Raw genomic sequence first — 24,905 nt, 5'->3', positions numbered from 1 at the left:
TAATTGTTTTATTCAAATAACATGAACATGACTGAGACTATTTATCTTATAGATTCTAATATGACTTGAAAAAATTGCCATGAACTGACGATCTAGCATATAGAACCTTGGCCTCTTGTGAAGCGACTGTGGAGCCATCAGATATAAGGGAATTGAACGGGGCATTATCAAATACTGAATTTTGTTTAATTGGAACATTCATCTGCAATCAGTGCAATGAGACACTGACATGCCTTATATGTTGTGGCAATGCTAACAGACTTTGCAATATAAGCTTGGTACATGGTGACATAGTCTGTGTAAGACTGTCCTTATTCCTGATAAATGTTCAGCATCCATAAACAGAATGCACTACCTGTCAAAGATACCCGTACGAAATGATCAGGCGTCAACCAGCTGGTTGACGGGCGTCAAAGAGGCGTCAACCAACTGGTTTTTGCCTCGACGTGTGTAAAACCAACTGGACAAGAGCAGGACACGTCAAATTCTTGCCAAACCAGGCGTCATTTTTCTCAGTAAAGGAGGCGTCATTTACAAACCAAGCGTCAAAAGGAACTGTAACAATTTTTCAGCCTCTAAGTATTGAGGCGTCAATTTCAAACCAAGCATCAAAAGGAACTTAGGAAAAATTAAAGCCTCCAAGAAACTTAACTATGGAATTATCTTTAATGGTACATTAAAGTTTCATTTTTTTATAATTTTCCACGGGAATACAGAAAGAAATTGCCACTCAAGGTGACTAAAGTCTAATAATTGTTTCCCAATGTGATAAAATTACAAGGGAATAAAAAATGAAACTGGAAAATCATTGAAAAAATACTGTTCTCTACTGTATATAAGCTTATGCATTAGAATTTCTTTTGAAAATTATTCATTTCAAAGTAAACATTCACATTAAAACCACATTCTGCATTTCAAACTCTTTTTAATTTGACTTAAATTGAGAATGATTTTTAGTTTCTGCTTAATTTCAGAACTTATCTTTGACAAATTACTATGATGAAGCTTGAATAAATGATCGCATACAAAAAAAAATCATTATTAATATTTATTAATAATAATATATATTTTGTGTTGTAATGTTTCTAAATTTATAGATTTATTTTGTTATGTTAAAAGTAGCAAATAATAAATTCATAGCAATAAACATTTATATTTAGAAGAACAGTAAGCATTATACTGCTTAAAAGTTCCAAATTTCTCCCTCTATGAGTCCAGGTATATAACAGCCTGGGCTTATCAGTCCATTCAAAAGTCAGGCAATAAAGCTTCCTGAAGGGTTTTATCTAAGCCAATCAGCATCAAGTAAACATTCTACTGTGTAGGAAATTCAAATGTATGGAGAAGAATCATGTAAACATATGGCGGTTTCTGGAGCTCATATTTTGTGTGGATAAACCTTTTTCCTTATCATTTGAAAGGTAAGAACAGTTTCAACATGTATCTTTAATACTATTACACAGTAAAAAGAACATAAATACAAAATGGTTTGTTATTAAGTATAATGTTTTTGCAATTATTTATCTGGCAGCATTTAATCATTCTGTATATTGCTCCCTGAACCTCCATTAACACAATGTCCCAATGGGATGTTTTGAAACCTGGTGATTGTTACAAATACAATGTGTTTAAGCATATGGATATATGCACGATTTCTATTACATGAAAGTATAAGCTGCATTTAACTTTATATATACTCTTCTTTATACAGTGTTAAGCCTGAGCATGATCTTCACTTATTTATTGATGATCATTTGGGTGTGTATGTGTGTGCCTAATGATCCTATTTAATTACCATAGATGACCAATATTGTGTCTGGGACAAAGATGAGGATCCTGTGACCAACAAGATTTGATGGGAAAGTTGGAAAGCTTAAAAGAACATGCTAAAAATGGTGGGTTGCTGACTGTTATTTCATTTAGTTTCACCTTTGAAACTTTATTCTTTTTATGATTTACAAATATAAATCCATGTCGGCATGAGGTAATTAAAACTATGAATTATCTTCTAACAATTACATCCCTCTTGTAATTATAGCTATAGATCCGGAAATCATCATTTGAATAAATACATTTTAATTTATTTTAACAGATTACGTTCCCAGATAGTGCAGAAAGAATGAAGCAGAATCACCAACAGCAGCAGAACTAAATGGGGCGATAACGGAACAAGGTTCATTCTGTCGAAAACATATTAAACACAGAATATGAACTCTTAAAACAATAAGTGATAGTAAAAATGTGTAAAAAAATAACATTTTCAGCTGTGCCTTTATTAAGAAAATATATTAAACAATGTTTTATTGTCCTGTTTTCCGAACTATAAATTGTTCTTAACTCAAACGGGTTGTGTTCAAGTAATGCCAATTTTTGACGTCTGTTATTTTTTTGACGCCTGTTATTTTTTGACGCCTGGTTTTTTGACGCCTGGTTTTTTGACGCTTGGTTTATTTGACGCCTGGTTTTTTAAAAACCAGCTGGAATTTAAAACCAGCTCATTTGCATAATGTTCGCATATAGACGCCTCTTTTCCGCTTGGTTGACGCTTGGTTTTAAATTTGACGCTTGGTTATCCATACGAGTGCTAGATTTAAATTTTTTAAAACCAACTGGTTTTAGTCTGATTTTGACGCCTGGTTTCCTGCTCACAACCAGGCGGTTAATTTCGTACAGGTAGCTTTGTTCAGCTGAATTAACAAGCAGTCAGCTGGTGATTAACTTAAATATATTTCCCTTTTTTTGCATTTTCTTAGCTTATAATATTATCATGGCCCTTAAAAGATTTTTGATGGCTTTCAATCGCACGTTAGAGCGCACAGTGACAAAGCTCCCTACTGTACAGTCAGGTACTCATACAAATGTCAGTTCAAACATCAGCCAAGACAATTGTTTTAACCATGCTTGCTGAATTTCCTTTCTCTATAAATTACAAACTCTTTGTTTTTTTTTCTTTTTCAGTTCTTTTATTTTCGCTGCCGGTGGAGAAACCCATTTTACCGTTGACATAAACATTGTTTACATCTAAAATCAACGAGGAATATTTTTTGTAAACACCGTTTGACGGGTTTTATCAATTTAGTTACCATATTACAAACTTTAAAAGATACATGAATACCAGTCTATGACGTCAGTTACTACTTTAAAGAGCGTCTAAATGATAACGATTTGACGAGTCGCAAAATAAAGATACGAGCTTTCGGATACTTTTAACCTTCGGATACGATTTGTGTAAAATTGGATTTTGAAATGAAGGAGTCCGACGGACTGCCTAGACGGAAAATCCGGTAGTCCGAGCCGAATTGTAGGAGTCTCGGACTACCGGACTCCCGTTAGTGTCGAACGCTGATATACCATGCAGTGTAATAAGGGTGTCGGGGTATTGCTATACTCTATCACAATCAACATCATGCAACCTAATGCTAAGTGTTTTAAGTATTTTTAATAAATAATGCATTATATCATGGTAAAATTAAAATGTTGCAAATCTCATTTGACCAATATTCTTAACATATAAAATATTTTTAAGCTGTTTAAATAATTTCAAACATGTTCAGAAAGTCCACTTATTTGGATGATTAAATAAATATGATTAAGAAGGCAACAAATCAAGTGCATTCGAGTCATACCTTGATACGAAGATTGACCTTTTTGCTGTCTTAAGCTGTCGTCTCCTGAAACAAATGAAGATATTTTGAAAAAATGTATCACTTTTTTGTCCTTTTGAAACTTCTGTGTAGTTACCGTTACATGTCATTGTAAACTGGTTTTGGAAATTAGGCAGTGCTTTCCTATTTATGACCATGTTTGAATCTGCCATGATGATTTCATTTTTTTTCCAAATAATAACAAAAAAGCTTAGTTTACTTTTGGAGGTGACAGTGTTTGTTTACACTGCGGAAAATGGTTTAATATACGGGAATGTACTGAAAACCCATACAGCCAAAGTGTACGGTAAATGTACGGGATGTTGAATATAGGGGCTTGTTGGACCCGTTTATTCATAAAATTTGCACATCTTGAGTATACGGCATCAATGTACTAGTGTGTACTAACCCATCCATTCATGTTATAATTAAAAAAAATGAATTTTGTCATCAATTTCGGTCTTTGGTTGTTTTATTTGATAGCATATATGATATAAACAACTTTTATACAATTGACTTAAAAAAAACCAATGTTACGTAGTAAAAATCACCTTTATAGAAAATGTAATGCTTTAATTGGTTTCAACAACTTTTGATTAAATTAAAAAGAGGTCTGAAAGATAACAGAAAAATTAATTGGATTTTACCCGGGGTTGGCTGGACCGAAATTCAAAGTCCTCACTATTCCCCAGACTTGGGGGGCCGAGTTACAATTGACTTGTGCATAAGTCATTAGCAGAGTGGAATACGGTAGATATCTATGAAAAAGACACAGATTCAATATCAATTTAAGTCAAAACATACTTACAGACACTTGATTGTTGTACTTTGTTGCTTCTCTGTTTGGTCAATCTGCAGAAAAAAAGTTTATAGAAAAATAGACAGTTTTATAAAGTTAAATTTATAAGATGCTGAATTTTAAGATTTTTTCAGTAAAGACCCTTATCATTCTGATCTAGCTATATGCTTACAAAATAAGAGGTGTGTTTACTGCTGGTATGGTCCTAGCAAAACTTGCAATACAAATATTTTGTTTAAGAAGGTACCAATTATTCACAACGGTGAAAACAGTATAAATGTTGGTATTACAGGAAAATGCTAAGAATCATGGTGATATTATGTTATTGACTATATTGTGTAGACTTGGACTATTGACTATACAGTACACTCAATGAGTTAGACCCACTTTCCGTTTCCCTCCGCGGATTTTTGCTATCGCGGCCAACACAATGATTTTATCGACTGTCCGCGTTCCTCGGAGTTTGAATTTAAGGCCCTCGGAGGGTGATAAGTCGACCGAAGAATAACGAACTCGGCGTTCCTCGGAGGGGTTAACTCCGCGAAACTCTGCGGACACTAGATAAGAATCTACGCTGAAGTTATATTTATTTCATTAAAATTTTCAACAGATTACGACGCCCACTTGGACCATTGACTATAGTGTATAGACTTGGACCATTGACTATATTGTGTAGACTTGAACCATAGACTATATTGTGTTGACTTGGACCATTGACTATATTGTGTAGACTTGGACCATTGCCTATATTGTGTAGACTTGGACCATAGACTATATTGTATAGACTTGGACTATTGCCTATATTGTGTTGACTTGGACCATTGACTATAGTGTGTAGACTTGGACCATTGCCTAAATTATATAGAATTGGACCATTGACTATATTGTGTAGACTTGGACCATAGACTATATTGTGTAGACTTGGACCATTGCCTATATTGTGTAGACTTGGACCATTGCCTATATTGTGTTGACTTGGACTATTGACTATAGTGTGTAGACTTGGACCGTTGCCTATATTGTGTAGACTTGGACCGTTGCCTATATTGTGTAGACTTGGACCATTGCCTATAGTGTGTAGACTTGGACCATTGACTATAGTGTGTAGACTTGGACTATTGACTATATTGTGTTGACTTGGACTATTGACTATATTGTATAGACTTGGACTATTGACTATATTGTGTAGACTTGGACCATTGACTATAGTGTGTAGACTTGGACTATTGACTATATTGTGTAGACTTGGACTATTGACTATATTGTATAGACTTGGACTATTGACTATATTGTATAGACTTGGACTATTGACTATATTGTATAGACTTGGACCATTGACTATAGTGTGTAGACTTGGACCATTGACTATAGTGTGTAGACTTGGACTATTGACTATATTGTGTAGACTTGGACCATTGACTATAGTGTGTAGACTTGGACTATTGACTATATTGTGTAGACTTGGACTATTGACTATATTGTATAGACTTGGACTATTGACTATATTGTGTAGACTTGGACCATTGACTATAGTGTGTAGACTTGGACTATTGACTATATTGTGTAGACTTGGACTATTGACTATATTGTATAGACTTGGACTATTGACTATATTGTGTAGACTTGGACCATTGACTATAGTGTGTAGACTTGGACTATTGACTATATTGTATAGACTTGGACTATTGACTATATTGTATAGACTTGGACTATTGACTATATTGTATAGACTTGGACTATTGACTATAGTGTGTAGACTTGGACTATTGACTATATTGTGTTGACTTGGACTATTGACTATATTGTATAGACTTGGACTATTGCCTATATTGTGTTGACTTGGACTATTGACTATAGTGTGTAGACTTGGATCATTGACTATATTGTAGGGATGCAAACGAATATTCGAGTATTCGAATATTCGATCAAACGTTTGGTATTCGAATGTCAAAATCGGTATTCGAATATTCGATGTTTTTTGTGTTGAATAATTAGAATAATAAATATTTTGCCTACAACTATGTTGTTGTGTTAAAGATTCGTTTGTCTTGTTTAAACAACGATTGGCCCATAATGCCAGAGGTGTGAATGTGATGACAATACACTAAACACGCGTCATGTGTCATTTGGAGACATGTCGTCGGGTACTATAAAAAGTCCCCGTGTTTTTGCAATAACTTGCTTATTAGAAAAACACGTGGAGTGACAGAAAACGATAAGTGACAGAAAAAAATCCAATTTTTTGCTTCTACCAATTAAGAATTTCTGAAATAAACTAGTTCCCAAGTTGGTTTAGTTTTTCCGTAGTTTATATAGTAGAGGTCAATCCCAGAACGAGGTTGCTCGTCCTACGGAAACTTTCCATTGGCGCATAACGCCATTATTGACCAGAAATCCAACTAGGTTCACGTTGTTTACAAATATGAAGGCAGAGGAATATTAATTAAAAAGTTTTTGTTTATTTTTCTTTGTTCATTAAGTATTACTTTTTGTCTTTCTGAAATGAAGAATTTCAGAGGCTCATTTGGTGAAATTCAGGGTCCGCCACGCGTAGTTGTAACGACAAAGTAGAGCTAAAATGCCCCGGCTATTACTTTAGAGAATATTATAAAAGTTTATTACAACTTTTAAAAGATGTATCTTTGTAATCGAATATTCGAATATTCGTTCGAAAGAATTACCGAATATTCGAATATCAATGTTGCCATTCGTTTGCATCCCTACTATATTGTGTAGACTTGGACCATTGCCTATATTGTGTAGACTTGGACCATAGACTATATTGTATAGACTTGGACTATTGCCTATATTGTGTTGACTTGGACCATTGACTATAGTGTGTAGACTTGGACTATTGACTATATTGTGTAGACTTGGACTATTGACTATAGTGTGTAGACTTGGACCGTTGCCTATATTGTGTAGACTTGGACCATTGGCAATATTGTGTAGACTTGGACCCATTGGCTTTTGTGTGTGGTCTTGGACCTTTGACTTCTGTGTGTGGTCTTTGACCTTTGACTATAGTGTGTAGATTAGGACCATTTGACTATATTGTGTAGACTCAGACCAATTGACTATATTGTGTAGACTCAGGACCATACATGTAGATTATAATGTGAAGACTTAGACCCATTGACTTAATTTTGTAGATTCTCTCATTGACTTTATTGTGTAGATTCATCGATTAAATATATTATATAGATTCAGACCCATTAAATATACTGTGTAGAATATATATATTGGATATATAGTAAAATCGGACTTATATAGCGTTTGTTAAAATGAATGGACTACTGATTCTTATACATGACTAAAGCTTTATTTAAAAAAGAAACATGATTTCTAGACAAGTGTTTGACATTCTGGTGGCATAACTGAAGCTGACATATCAAGAACTCTAATGAATGACTAATAAAGGTGATTTAATCAGAGCGTATACCTGTAGAGGCGTTGTGTATTTGCTTAGCCCCTCCTTACTGACAAATGGCAACATTGCCATTTGTTTCTCTGTCACTGTCTACAATGAGATTAATTGCCAAAAAGAAATATTACTTATTGCAAATAGGATTGCTGAAACATACCATGGCAATATAAATTGAATTTTAAGTGAATATAATTTTTTTTTTTTGCAATTTAAGAAGTAAATCTTTTATTAATTTGAGTGTACTCTTAAAACATTATCATGTATGTTATTAGCATATGCTTAATGCATTAGCCTTTAAGCCTATCACTTTACAGCACTATCACATGTGACATTCCACGGCCAATCTTATTTCTCATCAGCCATTCTTATAAATTTCTACCAATGCCATCTCATTAAGTTTACAAACTAACAAATGAAATGTCATACTTCAAAAGTATATTAATTTTTACTTACTAGTTTCCATATTGGCCGAATTATTTGCCAGTATCCATGTTTTAGTGTTTCCAGTACAAGGTTTAAACACAACGTGTGAGTTATAATATGTCCCTTGAAGAAAGGTACAATATATAAGGTGTATATAAATTATGTTTTAATGACATATTGCTATGACTGAAGCATTTACTCAGCGTTTTCTTTTCGTTTTTTGTTCCTAATAGTAAACTAATAGTTAAAATAACCTGTTTGACCAACGTTATTACTATTTTTCATGCTTAATTGTTTTGTTTAAAGTTATATCAACTGAAAATTGACAAATAAATATATCTAAGAAGCTGAAACATTAAATATGCATAAGTCATGCTATTTTTTTAGCATTTTAAAGTAGAACCTGGAGTTAATTATCTGCGGGGAAAAAGTGTATATTCTCAGATTTCATTAAAAATTTCAATTATTGTTTATGGTATGGTAGAATTAATTGTATACAATTGTTTATATGACTATGAACAATGAATTGAACCTGAAAAGGTTATTACCTTTATTACCTCCTCATACTCCTGAAGTCTGTTTTCAACTTCAGTGGCACCTTTCTCCTGGATAACAACATGTTTTCTTGTAATAAAATGAATACCAGTATAGATGCCATCACTTGCCCATGTCCCTTGCCCTCAGTCATATTGATCTTAAAAGCACTTGCTTTAAAACACATACAATTATGAAGCATGTGCAACTTATATTTATTGTTTAGGAATAATAATATATTTTATTTTTATTCACATTTTATACTTGCAAACATTACATTTCTTCTACTGACCCGTAAACATGTACTATCTAAATGGATCTCTGTAACAGATTGCATAGAGAATTAAGTCAAATAATAAAGGGGCAAAGTTTGCACTATGCATGTTATCAAACGGTTTTTGATTAAAGCTCCAATGCATTACATCAACTAGTTGTTCTTCTTATTGACTTATATTGACTTATATGTGCTTACATAAAAAAACCTTAACCAGAATTTTTAAGTCAAGAATAAATGGGCACAACTAATAGGCATGCAGAATGCAATACATAAGTAGTTGCTGAGATACCAACCTATGTTTGCTATCATGCAAATCTATAACCAGAATTCTATGCCAAAAGGTTATGTAAGGTAGAGTAATCTAAGTTAATAATTTAAGGAGGTTGTATAGATGAGAAAACAGGTCTAAAGTTTGAATCACATAAATGATGCATTTGCATGATATGACAGCATGCCTGTACATGCAAAATCTTATATCAATATGGTAAAATGGTAAGCAAATGCTGACGCCATCGCAATTGGAACAGCTCTCCTAATTGGTCAATTAGTCAAGCTAAGCAGACTTTTCATAGCTTTAGTTGCAGTAAGGTTCAATAGCCCAACCTGTTGTCCTCATTTCTGTAATTTGACTTAAGCCCAACCCTTTTATTAATGGTATGTTTCCTATTAACCATCTTTAATTTTTATATAAAGTTGTATGTATCTGCACTGAATAGAACTTCTGGTTTACAATTATCAACTGAACATCTAATTCCAAGGTGCAACCCCAAAGTACAACTTCATACGAATTTGCTATATGGGTATATACCAAATTACTTGCTTTAATTTATGTTTTAAATTTTCATTTGGCATAATTAATACTCACAAGTTTTTCCAAAACCTCCATTTTTTTGGTGAGCTCTGCTGCTAGATCAGAGGTCACCTAAGCAGGGCCTCCAGGTTGCCCTGCAGGGTTCTACCCTGTTCCATCTCTATCTGTAACAAGAGATGTTTGTCAAACATCATGCCCCCCTGAGTGCCATGTTGTCAGGATTATATGGACAATTGAATGAAATATGCATGGACCGAAATGACAGCTGGTTTGTCACTGACATTGGATGCCGTTGAGACAGTTTTAAGATTATAACCATTCAAAGTGTGAGGAAAGAGTGTGTTAGGACCATGACCTTTTAGGAGTCATCAGCTGGTCACAAAAAATCTAAATGTCAAGTCTGAGGGCCATGGATGCTGGCATTGACAAGTTATCACACAGACAAGATTTGTTCGTTCAAGGTCACTATGACCTTGACCTTTGACCCGATGACCACTAAAATCATAAGGGGTCATGTACAGATCAGATGCAACATCAAGTCAAGTTTGAGAGCCATGGGTGCAGGCATTGTCGAGTTATCACTCGAAACATTTTCGCATTCAAGGTCACTGTAAACTTGACCTTTGACTCGATGACTCCTAAAATCAAAAAGGGTCATCTTCTGGTCAGGCCCAACTTCCATGTCAAGTTTGATGATCATAGGTTCAGGCATTGTTGAGATATCACTGGGAGAAAATTTGTTGATTTATTTGCGTTAAGTGTTACTGTGACCTTGACCTTGGCCCGATGACCCCAAAAGTCAAGAGGGGTCATATACTGGTCAGGCCCACCCTTCATGTCAAGTTTTATGACCATAGGTCCAGGAATTGTCGGGTTTACTTTCAAGGTCAATGTGACCTTGACCTTTGACCCCTAAAATCAATAGGGGTCATGTACTGGTCAGGCTCAACTTCCAAGTCATGTTTGAGGGCCATGGGTGCAGGCATTGTTGAGTTATCATTCGGACAACCTTTTACCATTCAAGATCACTGTGACCTTGACCTTTGGCCCGATGACCCCCAAAACAATAGGGGTCATCTACTGGTCAGGCCCAACCTCCATGTCAAGTATGAGTGCCATAGGAGCAGGCATTGTTGAGTTATCACACAGACAACCTTTTACCATTCAAGATCACTGTGACTTTGACCTTTGGCCCGATGATCCCCCAAAAAATAGGGGTCATCTACTGGTCAGGCCCAACCTCCATGTCAAGTATGAGGGCCATGGGTGCAGGCATTGTCAAGTTATCACTCCGACAACCTTTTACCATTCAAGGTCACTGTGACCATGACCTTTGGCCCGATGACACCCCAAAACAATAGGGGTCATCTATTGGTCAGGCCCAACATCCATATCAAGTTTGATGACTACAGGTCTAGACATTGTTGAGTTATCACTCGGACAAGCTTTAAAATTATTTAACATTAAAGGTCACACTGACCTTGACCTTTGACCCGATGTGCCTTTAAATCAATAGGGGTCATCTACTGGACAGGCCCAACCTTCATGTTAAGTATGAGGGCCATGGGTGCAGGCTATGTCGAGTTATCACTAGAACAACCTTTTACCATTCAAGATCACTGTGACCTTGACCTTTGGCCCAATGACCTCCAAAGCCATAGGGGTCATCTACTGGTCAGGCCCAACCTCCATGTCAAGTATGAGGGCCATGGATGCTGACTTTGTCAAGTTATCACTCGGACAACCTTTTACCATTAAAGGTCACTGTGAACATGACCTTTGGCCCGATGACCCCCAAAAACAATAGGGGTCATTTACTGGTCAGGCCCAACTTCCATATCAAGTTTGATGACCAAAGGTCTAGGCATTGTTGAGTTATCACTCGGACAAGCTTTAAAATGATTTACCATTACAGGTCACTGTGACCTTGACCTTTGACCCGATGAGCCCTTAAATCAATAGGGGTCATCTACTGGTCAGGCCAACCTTCATGTCAAGTTTGATGACCATACGTCCAGGAATGGTTGAGTTATCAGTCGGACAAGCTTTGGTCTACCGACGGACCGACTGACGGACCGACGGACATACCGACATGCCTGTGCAAAGCAATATACCCCTCTTCTTCGAAGGGGGGCATAATTATAAGTTACATTTGTGCATGTTTGTGTTTATATCATCCTGCATGTTTTAATTGATACTGCTATATTTTCTTTCAAAATATGAACAACACTGATACCGAATAGTGAATTTAGTTTCCAAATGTTTTTAGAAAAATGTATTTCATGCAATAGGGTGTGAAATTGTGTTTACTACAAGCATGATGCATTTGAATTTTAGTACAACAATGATGACAATAGTATTATCCAGAAAGATTATTCATAGCTTTTAAAATAATTCCTATTCTTGTAGATCAATATAATACACCAAGAAGCTGCTGAATCATTGACTTTCTTGTGTTATCATGCAAAACCACTATCAGATGATTTAAAGCAAAATAATAAAGGGACAATTTTCATGGTAAAAGTGGCATGAACAACACATCTTCCAATGTAGGACATATTTTCAATCAATTTATGATAAAGTTTGGACTGAGACATTGACAATTGTATTGATGTTCATAATGGCCAAATTATAATGACTTCCAAATATGACCTTGACACATGACATTGTGGTAACTGAGGCAGATGTTTACAGCATATGACTAAAAGTATGACATACCCTTGTCTTCGTCACTGTGGCTATGACGGCCTCCTTATCCCTCCAAAAAAATTTTGGATTCTTTTTCACAACCCACGTCCGCGATTGTCTAAGGACATTGTTGAAATTCTGAAAGAAGGTATGATCACTTTTTTATTTTTAAAAATTGTATAACTGATACTCAAAATAATATAAACTGTACAAAAACGGTACATCGACTACTATTAAAGTCTGGATTTTTTAAAACATATACTACAAATATTTTTTATGTACTAAAATTCCCCAAAAGATATTCTGACTTTACTGGTAGCCTATCCATACTTACACTAATTACGTCGTTCATTCTGACCTACACCAAGTTTGATCATCATCATCATCATCATCATCATCTTTATCAGAGTACACAGCAACATTATCCTATAGCATTAGCAGCAACATCAGCACATTATTACCAAACAAATATACAGTAATCAATCTCGAGTTTATTTTCAAATTATTATCAATTGGAATTAAAATATTGATCATACACAATGTACACAAATTGAGTAGATATATGTTTAGCAGGCGCCACACTGCATTAGAAGATGGTGATATTGAACAATTCATAATGTTCTAATCCATTTCACTGGCTTTTGAACGTGCTAAATTGAGTTTTTGTTTTGTTTTATAATTACCGATCCTGTTTGGACAGGTGATCCTGTTTGGATGGGTTGGACCTCCTCCCCATTCGTTCAAGTCATTTGCTTAAATATTAAGGAAGCCTGTTACTTGACCTAGTTTAGCATAATTATCATCAAACAAATTTTACAAGTTTCATTTTTTTCTTACAATTCACATTTATGACATGCCAAAACTAATTATTTGCATTCTCTTATTACAATGAGCTAAATAAAGGTATTTGTTTTTGTTTTCCTCAACAAGTATTAACAGCGATTTAAATATTGATTGCTTTTCACAAATCAAATAATATCTATATTTTTTAGGTCAACTTAGCACAAGGTGAGCTATTGTGATCAATCTATGTCCGGCATGCGTTTAATGGGTGTCCCTTGTGTCAGGGCTATACACTTGTGCACGTTTAAGAACCAAGGTAGATCTAACCAGGGTTACATTTTGTCTGTGCACTATGCTCCAAAAACCTAAAATGACTAACAATCTTAACAGAGCACTTGCCGAATGGGCAGGGTTTCCAGTACAAGTATTAACAATAAACGTTGCATGGATGAAACCAGCTTTTTAATGATTGACAGAAGAACTTTAGCCTGTGTCTGTTTTTCTATTTTTAGTAACAGTGACCTTGACCGTAGGGACCCCAAAGGCAATCCATTGAAAGGTATCCATAAACTTTTCCTTTATACCAAGTTGGGTCAAGATATGTCAACCCTAACGTGTAAGTTATTCAGTTTCAACCATTTTTCTATTTTTAGTAACACTGACCTTGACCTTGAATCTAGGGACCCCAAACGCAATCGCATGAAAGGTATCCATAAACTCTTCCTTTATACCAAGTTTGGTCAATATATGTGGACCCTCTCTAAAGTAATTCAGTTTCAACTATTTTTCTAATTTTAGTAACAGTGACCTATACCTTGACCCTAGGGACCCAAAATGCAATCCCATGAAAGGTATCCATAAACTCTTCCCTTATACCTAGTTTGGTCAAGATATATGGATCCTGACTAAAGTTATTCAGTTTCAACCATTTTTCTATTTTTAGTAACAGTGACCTTGACCTTGATCCTAGGGACCCCAAACACAATCCCAAGAAAGTATCCACAAACTCTTCCTATAGACCAAGTTTGGTCAAGATATGTCAACCCTTACTAAAGTTATTCAGTTCCAACTGTTTTTCTATTTTAAGTATTAGTGACCTTGACCTTGACCCTAGGGACCCCAAACGCAATCCCATGCAAGGTCTCCATAAACTCTTCCTATAGACCAAGTTTAGTCAAGATATGTCATCCCTAACTAAAGTTATTCAGTTTCAACCGTTGTTCTATTTTTAGTAACAGTGACCTTAACCTTGACCCTAGGGACCCCAAACGCAATCCCATGAAAGGTACCCATAAACTCTTTCTATAGACAAAGTTTGGTCCAGATATGTCTACCCTTACTAAAGTTATTCAGTTTCATAGGTGAGTTTGACACTGCCCGGCCGCCCGCCAGCTGCCTGAACAACGACGTCCGTCATTCTAATAACCAGGTTTCACTATGTGAAAACCTGGTTAATAAGCTTACAAACTACCCCTCATGCATATATTGAAAGCCATCTGTTGTTGGATGAAATAGAGACATTGTTGCTTATGGCTGTTCATATTGTAGTTTTAACAAATCCTCATAGTTTATAGCAGTTTTATGGGATGTTGCGCTATCCATTGTTCATGTGTCTTACACTTTTGCTTGTGAAAATCAAATTATGCCTCTGGGTTAAAAAAAAACTCGCTATGCCATGAGGTTTCTTTTTGACTTCTCGAAAAATCTTCTCATCTTACACAGCTTGACATTTCATAATTTGTTACGAGCATCAAATAGTTGTCCTCTACCAAGATTATGCAAGTTACATGGGTCAAACTCGATTCAACCCTTTTTGACCTACTGTCCTATTTTTCAAACTTCAACGAATAAATTTTGACCATTTCACATTCCTGTAAACAAATAACAATGTTGTGTTTGGATGACCCTTGACAGTGACCTGTTATCCTATTTTCTCATTTTTGAAGCTTCAGCAATGAAATAATACCATGTATAGAGTTTTGAAAACAACTAGAGCTATCACTGAAGGTGATTAATACCCCAGAACGCCGCCTCTCATAATGATTTATCATTGTATGAAGTTTTATGCTGTTCCATCTAGTAGTTTTCAAGTAACTTTAATTGGCTGAAATAGAATTGCGGTTCCTGTACACTGCACTCCCTCTCATTATGATCTATCACTGCATGAAGTTTTATTAAATTCCAACCGATAGTTTTCAAGTTATGCTCCAGACAAGAAAAAGTAACAAAGGGCAGTAACTCTGTAATTGGCTGAAATAGAATTGCAGTTCCTATGCCCGGCACTCCCTCTCATTATGATCAATCACTGTATGAAGTTTTATTAAATTCCATCCAATAGTTTTCAAGTTATGCTCTGGACAAGAAAAAGAAACAAAGGGCAGTAACTCTGTAATTAGCTGAAATAGAATTGCGGTTCCTGTACACTGCACTTCCTCTCATTATGATCTATCACTGTATGAAGTTTTATAAAATTCCATCCAATAGTTTTCAAGTCATGCTCCGGACAAGAAAAAGTAACAAAGGGTAGTAACTATGTAATTGGCTATAATATAATTGCGGTTCCTGTACACTGCACTCTCTCTCATTATGATTTATCACTGTATGAACTTTTATAAAATTCCATCCATTAGTCTTCAAGTTATGCTCTGGACAAGAAAAAGTAACAAAGGGCAGTAACTTTGTAATTGGCTGAAATAGAATTGCAGTTCCTGTACACTGCACTCTCTCTCATTATGATTTATCACTGTATGAACTTTTATAAAATTCCATCCATTAGTCTTAAGTCATACTCCGGACGAGAAAAAGTAACAAAGGGCAGTAACTCTGCAATTAGCTGAAATAGAATTGCGGTTCCTGTACACTGCACTCCCTCTCATTATGATCTATCACTGCATGAAGTTTTATTGAATTCCATCCAATAGTTTTCAAGTTATGCTCCAGACAAGAAAAAGTAACAAAGGGCAGTAACTCTGTAACTGGCTGAAATAGAGTTATGGTTCTTGTGCACTGCACTTCCTCTCATTGTGCTTTACCATTGTATTAAGTTTAAATAAATTCCACCAAGAAGTTTGCAAGTTAATGTCTGGAAAAATAATTGAAAGCAAAAAACAAATAAAGGGCAATAACTCAGAAATTAGCTAAAGTAGAGTTATGGTTCTTGAATACTACACTTCCTCTCATTGTGCTTTACCATTGTATGAAGTTCCAATGAATTCCATCCAGTACTTTTCAAGTTATACTCCGGACAAACAAAAGTAACCAAGGGCAATAACTCAGTAATAAGCAAAAATAGAGTTATGGTTATTGAACACTGCACTTTCTCTCATTATGCTCTATCATTGTGTGAAGTTTAATCCAATTCCATCCAGTAGTTTTTAAGTTATGCTCCGGACAAGGTAAATTGCAACGGACCGACCGACTGACTGACCGACCACAGGGTGACTCCAATATACCCCGTTCAAACTTTGTTTGTCGGGGGTATAAATATAATGACCTCCAAATATGACCTTGACACGACAGTGACATTCGGATATCAGGCGAATTTTTACAGCATCGGATAATTCATGAATGAGAACATTCATGTTTAAAGCAGATTGGGGACTAAAAGTATGACATACCCTCATCTGTGTTAAAGTGGCCACAGCTGCAGCTCTACTTCACCAAGGTTATTCTTCAAATAGTGATTTTGTGTTGACCCACAGTTTGCAATCTTGAACGATATGGTGGCAGCATTCTGAAAAGAGTCATTAGCAATTTTATTTTCAAAATTAGTAAAACTGATACTCAAACAAATTAAAACTGTTAAAAAAATGAAATTGCTATTAATGTCTTGATATTGTAAAACACATACCAGTACTAGAAATCAAGGCTTCTAAAAACCGACCAATTTTAACCACACTGAACCAATTTCACAAACAGAAAATGATTAAGCAAGAGCTGTCACAGTGTGTGAAGAATGCTTCCGATGTGACATTGACCTTTGAACACCGTCAGTATATACAAACGGAAGAAAAAAGCAATGGACTATTCACATTTCTCACACTAAATTATATATATATATATATATATATATATATATATATATATATATATATACACATATATATATGCAATGATTATAATAAAATCACGTAGTTCAAACTCTAATTTTCGGGCTTTAGCATCCACTATACACACTATGGATTTTAAAGCTTTGACTTCTACTTTTAAGGTAAACCGGGCCGCTATCTTTTCACATATTTTTTCAAAACATATGCGGGCGTTGGATTTCACAAACGCTTGCAAAATGTGTTCTGTACTAGCCCTGTAAGCTAGATTTCATGTCAATAGCACAACGGGGAACCTTTTTTAAGCAATAAAGCCTGATAAAAGTGTTTGGTTCAATAAATTTACATTCTACTAAATATTAATGAAATTTCTTGATTGTTCTATGGTAAACGTAAATTAAACTTTTTGAGCTGTTCAATGTGTTTGATTAGTTAACGTGATCAGTTTTTATTGCATTTTTCGAATATTAAAATTTTGTGATTTTTAAAAAATGTACAAGGCACAGCCTACAAGCAAACATGAAGCTACGCCCCTGCACACAAATATGGGTAGGATGGGCTGTTAGGTAGCCGGAAGGGAGGGCTGTCATTGTGGTCAAGTAATCCAAATAATTATACAATTTAACTGAGAGTGTAAGATAGGTTCATTCCGACCCGAGCGTAGGGTGTTTTGCGGAAACTCGGTAAACCTCGTTTCCGCAAAACAACATGCGCGAGGGTCAAGATGAACCTATCTTACATGAGCGGCTATGGTAGATGCTTTTTCTCCCACCTCAGTTAAACCAAATTTAGTTAAAATGTATTTTTTTGCTGGAACTCTTTTGTGCTTAGTGAAAATAATTGCGTACGGATATGCGATAATTTGTGGTTGTCATAGATATTTGCGCAGTGATTCAGAGTGTGTTAATGGTCTGATCGGTCTTTAAATAGTTCTAAGAAGAGTGATGCATAATTTCTTGAAAGGTGCGTGAAAACTGTTTTCTGGTGACATTTGAAGCGAGAAATAATAAACTAGCGTTCTAAATATTGCCACAAGACAAGGTTTCCATGATGCGCTACAGACGACAGTCTTAAACAAGGGGGGTAATTACAATGTGGTGACCACTAAAAGAAGTTCCATATGGGCATTTTATCTTCGCCCGTGGGCAAGATAAGAATTTCTAGCATGGTTAAATTAATGGATTTACTTATCTGAGGTGGGAGAAAATGTTATTCTGTTCCGTACACAATAAATATCCAACAAATTATTATGAGTTTGATGGGTTTTTTTCATTTTCTACCGTCAAAACATAATGATATAAACATGAAGGGTACCTGCAAGACTGGGGTTCAAAGGTTTACAACAATCGACTAACCTCGATGATTGTTACCATCGTAATTACAAGGTCTATCTCGAAGCTCTCCGGAGATGGCCGAGTTGTTACGGTTTGCGTAATTGTTGTCTGTGTCAGTATAGTTTCGTTTTATTGGAATGGTAAATCCTGTGTTTTAATGCATTTAATGCTTGTTTTGAGCAAAATATATTTGCACTTACATTGTAAAATATGAATATAAACCTTTGAAATGGTCCGCTGTAGGCGGATGTGGGTTCATAGTATAACATATCGTTATACAGGGAGGTACGTTAATAGTATGTATGTTTACTTGGTTGTTAATATGCAAATTAGCAAGGCCCGGGCTCTGTGTGGATGAGAATTAACTGTATATAAAGACCAGCGGTCCCCTTCAAGGTAGAGCTTGCTTTTCTCTGAAGGGATCTGTTGGCCTTGTTTGATGTCGCATGTTACACCTATATTATCTATTTCAAACATAAAATACTTCTCTTAATACAACTTCATTTTTTATTCAAAACCCCTGTTTTTGCACAAACTCGTTTAGATGCTAGGGATTAGTCTAAGAATCCAGTATAACACGTTTATTATTTTAGACTAGAGGACTTTTAGGCACGATGATTAATTCGTGATTTTTGATAAAAACAAAATTATAATTTATTGTGAAGAGTTTACTTTAGATGGAAAACTCAAGAAGTTATTCTTATAGTTAAGAACTAACAACATTGGGGAATGTGCGATGCTGAATCTGTGAATTCTAGTACTGTATCATGCACCAGTCAATTGTAACCACGGCCCCCCCAGGTCTGGGGGTATACCAGGGATAGCTGGGTAAAAAGGCCGTGTTTTTACTTTCCAGGTGCCCCTGCAGGACTGGGTGACCGCGGTGGTTTTGTCATAGCCCCAAATTTAGCGGAGATTGGGCCTTATATAGTTTCCGGGGTGCGGGGGCATTTGGCCGGGGTTTAACCATCAGTTCGTCCACGCAGGGCGGGAATTTTACCCGGGGTTTGCTGGACCGAAAGTCAAAGTCCCGGCTATTCCCCGGACCTGGGGGGGCCGTGGTTACAATTGACTGGTGCATAAGAATGACTTCAAGTTCATAATATATGATTTACGGTAGTGAAGATTATAACACTTTACTTCTACCAAATTATGGGCGAAAATATCAACACATCAAGTAGTTATGTTGTAAAAACAAATACTTTACCAGTTTACAAAATTCTAACTGTTTCACCTTCAGCGTTTTTTTTCCTCGTGCAATCCGCTTTTCTCAGTCGGAATAGAGTTATCTTGTATGGTGGGCAGTTGTATTTGCCGGGACCCGGGACTTTTTCGGACTAGCAGCCTATTACTATTGCTCACGGGTCGGGACCAATAAAATGCTATGGGCCTGGACCATCACAGCCGGGACTGTTAATATATATATATATCCATGGTCGGGACTTATGAAGTGCTTTATAAAGGGGACGATACTATTTTCCGCTTTTGTCAGTCGGAATAGAGTTATCTTGTATGATTGGGCAGTTGTAGTTGCAGGGGGAGCAGGACTTTTCAACCCCAAGATTTTTCAACCCCTTCTCAAAACGAAGATTTTTCAACCCTTAGACTTTTCAACCCCTACCTGTTTGGACTTTTCAACCCCTAAATCAAAGACTTTTCAACCCCTAGTTGAAATATTTTGATAGCCATATTGAAGACTTTTCAACCCCTATATCAAAGACTTTTCAACCCCAATTATTTTTGTAAGCCAGGTGTTGTCTGTTTCATTGTTTTTGCAAGAAACTTAACCAATTGTTATTGAAATACAATTAGAGATTTGTTTGGCTTATTTGTTACACTTTTCTCCAAAGTATTGGATGAAATTTACAAAGGCTTTGCCTTGATTTACTAAGCACTTGATGGTTAGGTTTTTTCAAAATAATATTCCGAACATTAACAATGGTACGGTAAAGTAAGATTTTGGTGCCTGGTTACTCCGAACATGCAATTGTTGTATTATTCTGAGGATATTACATATCTCAGCGAATTCACATATATTATGTACAATGTTATTACCATAATTGTGTTCTTTAAATAACAAATTTGAATAATTGCAAAAGAAAATGAATGCAAAGAAGAATTTACGCAACATTCTCCTTTTTGTGCCTGTAGAATGCCAATAAAAAAACTTGAACATTTATAAAACTTTCATTGCTTTTAAAAAAGGTCAACAGTGGAAGTTTTTTTGTAGTACCATATTGCTATTTCAGTACAGTTTGATTTTAATTCTTGATAATGTATTATCTTAAAATTCAGAGTTTGCGGGTATAAATAAATAATATATATTTTTGGTTTGATTTTAAATCCCGAAAATTATACACAAAATGTATCAAGCTGGCCACAGTTTGGAATGATGGCCATGATATTAGAACCTTAATTAACTGTCACTTTCAAGTTACTATTACCTCAATTAAAGGTGTTATGTTGCCCATTCGTTGCATTCTTTAATTGCATATATGAAAAGACAATATAATGCTTATAGCATTTTTTTTTACATATATACCACTTTATAATAGAATGTCCTTATTTTTTTTAAACCGAGAAATAAAAAAAGTTAATAAAATCTTATGTTACACTTATGTAATTTGAAAGCATTTGAAACTCAATTTATAATACATTTTTAACATCTTTGAACTCAATGTATACTTTTGTATTTCTTAAACATTGTCTGCTAAATCATGATATTTGAATATTATGAAGAAGATTCACAAAGATGTCAACAATGCTTTACCGCTCGGATACCCGGGCCGACCTATAGTATCGGGATGCGAATCATTAACAGAAAATATATCTTCATATGTTGACAGCGTCTTAAAATCTCACATGGAAAATTTGCCATCTTTTGTAAAGGACACTACAGACTTCATCAAGAAATTACGATCTTTATCCGTTTTAAAAAAAGATGCATTTTTAGTGACACTTGACGTCAGCTCTCTTTATACTAACATTCCACATGATGATGGTATAGCAGCATGCAGATCCTTCCTTGAACAAGACAAGTCTAACTCTCTTGGATATATTGAGGACATCTCAAACTTAATCAAACTTTTATTAACAAAGAACAATTTTCAATTCAACGATGCAAACTACCTACAGATTTTAGGAACAGCTATGGGCACGAAAATGGCACCGTGCTTTGCATCTTTGTTTATGGGAAAGTTTGAACAAGATTTTCTTAAAAACTGTTCCAAAAAACCGTTACTATGGTTGAGTTTTCTTGATGACATTTTCTTCATATGGGAACATTCTGAAGATGAATTAACGGCTTTTCTTCACGATATCAACAAAGTCCACAAAAATATTAAATTTACAAATAATGTCTCTAAAACATGTGTTTCATTCTTGGATGTCCATATCGAAAAAGACTTAAAGGGTTGTTTGGAAACAAGCGTTTTTGAAAAATCAACAAATTGCCACCAATGCATAGAATACTCTTCGTGTCATCCAAAAAAGTGCAAGGTCGGCATCCCCTACAGCCAGGCTAAACGCTATAGAAGAATAACATCAAGTGATGACCGTTTCCATGAGGAATGTGATAAACTAAAAACCTATTTTGAAGAACGAAACTATCCAATTTCTGTTATAGATGAAGCTGTTTCGAAAACATTTTCCATCAGTGCAGGGGACGCTTTGCAGCCAAATGTTCAATCATCAGAAAAAGACATTATTCCTTTTGTGTGTACTTTTAATCCATCATTACCAAACATTGGTAAAATTATAAACCAATATTGGGGACTACTCAGATATTCAAAAAGTAAAGCTGTCCAAGATCTCATTAACTACAAACCAATTGTTGCATATAAGCGGCCTAAAAATATTCAAGATATACTTGTGAATTCTAAACTTACAAATGTTGTCACTAACGGGTTCGTTACTAAATGTAATAGATCCAGATGTTCACATTGTTGTACTATTTTTGAAAATGACAAATTTTCAAGTACATATTTTGCAAAGAATTTAAGATAAATCATGAATTGTCCTGTTCTTCTACAGGTGTTATATATGTTATCAATTGCAAAAAATGTAAAAAGCAATATGTTGGTCAGACACAACAAAAATGTAGTCAGAGAATGAACAGTCATAAGTTTGATATAAAGCATTTTCCAGATTCATATACAAATGTGTCTGAACATTTTAATGCTCCTGACCACAGTATCAATGATTTTTCTTTTATGCCAATTGATAAAATTGAGAACAATTGGAAACGATTATTAAAGGAGAGTAAATGGATGCATATTCTTGGCACAGTCATTCCTAATGGTATGAATTCAAAAATATTATTTTAAATCTTCTTGCAGAATTAAAAAAATCACAGAATTAATCTGGTTTATAACTGTTTTAACCTATTTAATGTTGCATAGTTTATACTGGTTTATTGATGTTTGTTTATGCATTTAAATTGCATTTTACCAGTATAATTGTATCTCTTTAGATCCTATAAGACATTATTTTGCGCAAAAATGTATGCTATATTTTGACGTTATCAACGTTGACGTCATTTGATGTTGACGTCATTTCCTGTTCATTATATACATACAACCTGATGAAGGCCGAATGGCCGAAACGTTGTTTCATAAATAAATAATTTGTGTTGAAGTTGGACTTCTTTAATTATCACCATATTTAAAGTTCAACTCATTTTATTGCCTTTTTTATTGATGAATACAAAATGAATGAAACAAAATGTTTTAAAAAAAGTGTTTTAAAAAACTAAAAGAAATACAAACGCTGTTTCAATTAATTGATGGAGCAGTACCATGCACATAATATATTGTGAGGATTTCCTAGGGAGATAAGATAGATTTATGGCTAATTGACTAAATAGCTAAATGGACAGTCGAGCATTTTTTTTACTTATTTCAATGTAAATATTTAATGAATTATTGTATTATCATGTGTTTTAAGTATGTATATTTTGTATGTATTGCATATTTTTTGTTTGTTATATTTTTAGTCTTAATATATTCTTGATTTTTAAAAGAAATTTTAAAATAAATTGTTTACTGTTGTAGTTATTTTCTTAAAAAGGTGAGAAGTTTAGGGGTTGAAAAGTCTTCGTTTATTAGGGGTTGAAAAGTCTTTGTTTAAGGTGGGGTTGAAAAGTCTGAGCACTTTTAGGGGTTGAAATGACAAAGGGGTTGAAAAGTCTTTAATTTCACAAATGACAAAGGGGTTGAAAAGTCTTGGGGTTGAAAAGTCTGACAGCCGTTGCAGGGACCCGGGACTTTTTCGGAATAGCCGGGAATATTTATATTGAAACCAGGCCTGGCCAAAATAACATGGTTTATAAAGGGGGCGAAACTATTTTCCGGTCTCTCACCATAATTATCTGATCTCATCCGGGATCCTATTTTCCGGTCCCTGTGTATTGAAATTAACTTATGGCTTCAGGCAACGGATTGTGTTGCTGATATTTGGTAATCCAAATTGACAAAAAAAAATTGATAGGAGTAAAAAATGATATATATCATTTTCTAATTAAGTCGATATTAAGAAGATATTTATTTAGCTTTTTTAAAGACTGGCTATTTTTAAGACTATTTTTTGGCGAAAATAGAAGTATTCTAAGCAAAAATAAGCAAAAACAAGTATATTCATTATAAATTGTTTATATTCAATATCTTAAATATTTACACTACATACGAAATGAAACTGAATACTCTTTAACACTTAGGTATTCAAAGAAATGACCAAAAATGTACTCCATGTAACATAAATGACATTGGCGATGAATTTCACAATAATTTGAAATGCACCCACTTTCTCGGTGATGATGCAAAGCGGATTATTTTCGTCCACATTCTTCATTTGCGGGTTCTATCCGGCATCGATGCGGAATCTATCCGTCGTGTTTACATTTAAAAGAGGAATGCCGAAGTTTAATTATATTAAAATGACAGCAAGTGCTGTAATAATGTGTGTGATACCTAAAGAATAACTTTATTAACTATCGACAAACAAACACAAAAATGAAAGCCCTATATATTTTTATTCATCTAAACGAATGCAAATATTGTCATAAGTATATATGTTATGTCTCTTCATATTCAAATATATTATGCTATAAAATCTGGCCACACACACATGGTTCATTGGTTGT

The 24,905-nt window shown here is 34.9% G+C and overlaps 1 protein-coding gene and 2 long non-coding RNA genes across 3 annotated transcripts; 1 reads left to right on the top strand and 2 right to left on the bottom strand.

Annotated features, from left to right (window-relative positions):
• The first annotated feature begins 1,355 nt into the window (after window positions 1–1,355).
• LOC128208789 (uncharacterized) lies at window positions 1,356–2,185 on the top strand. The gene is made up of 3 exons (XR_008256889.1): window positions 1,356–1,421; window positions 1,801–1,895; window positions 2,093–2,185. It is a non-coding gene; the product is annotated as an uncharacterized LOC128208789 (long non-coding RNA).
• A 1,404-nt stretch (window positions 2,186–3,589) lies between these two features.
• Window positions 3,590–10,020, bottom strand: LOC128208495 (uncharacterized). The gene is made up of 6 exons (XM_052912058.1): window positions 9,970–10,020; window positions 8,842–8,898; window positions 8,324–8,416; window positions 7,886–7,963; window positions 4,453–4,496; window positions 3,590–3,671 (listed from the first exon to the last, which is right to left on the bottom strand). The coding sequence occupies exons 1-6, from the start codon at window positions 9,988–9,990 to the stop codon at window positions 3,590–3,592; spliced, it is 375 nt and encodes a 124-aa protein (XP_052768018.1). The 5' UTR covers window positions 9,991–10,020.
• An 18-nt stretch (window positions 10,021–10,038) lies between these two features.
• Window positions 10,039–13,356, bottom strand: LOC128208788 (uncharacterized). The gene is made up of 3 exons (XR_008256888.1): window positions 13,287–13,356; window positions 12,634–12,741; window positions 10,039–10,079 (listed from the first exon to the last, which is right to left on the bottom strand). It is a non-coding gene; the product is annotated as an uncharacterized LOC128208788 (long non-coding RNA).
• Between the last annotated feature and the right edge of the window lie 11,549 nt (window positions 13,357–24,905).

Source organism: Mya arenaria, chromosome 11 (assembly GCF_026914265.1).
Source record: "Mya arenaria isolate MELC-2E11 chromosome 11, ASM2691426v1".
In the NCBI taxonomy this organism is placed as follows: domain Eukaryota; kingdom Metazoa; phylum Mollusca; class Bivalvia; order Myida; family Myidae; genus Mya; species Mya arenaria.
This window is presented reverse-complemented; position numbering and strand designations above follow the sequence as displayed.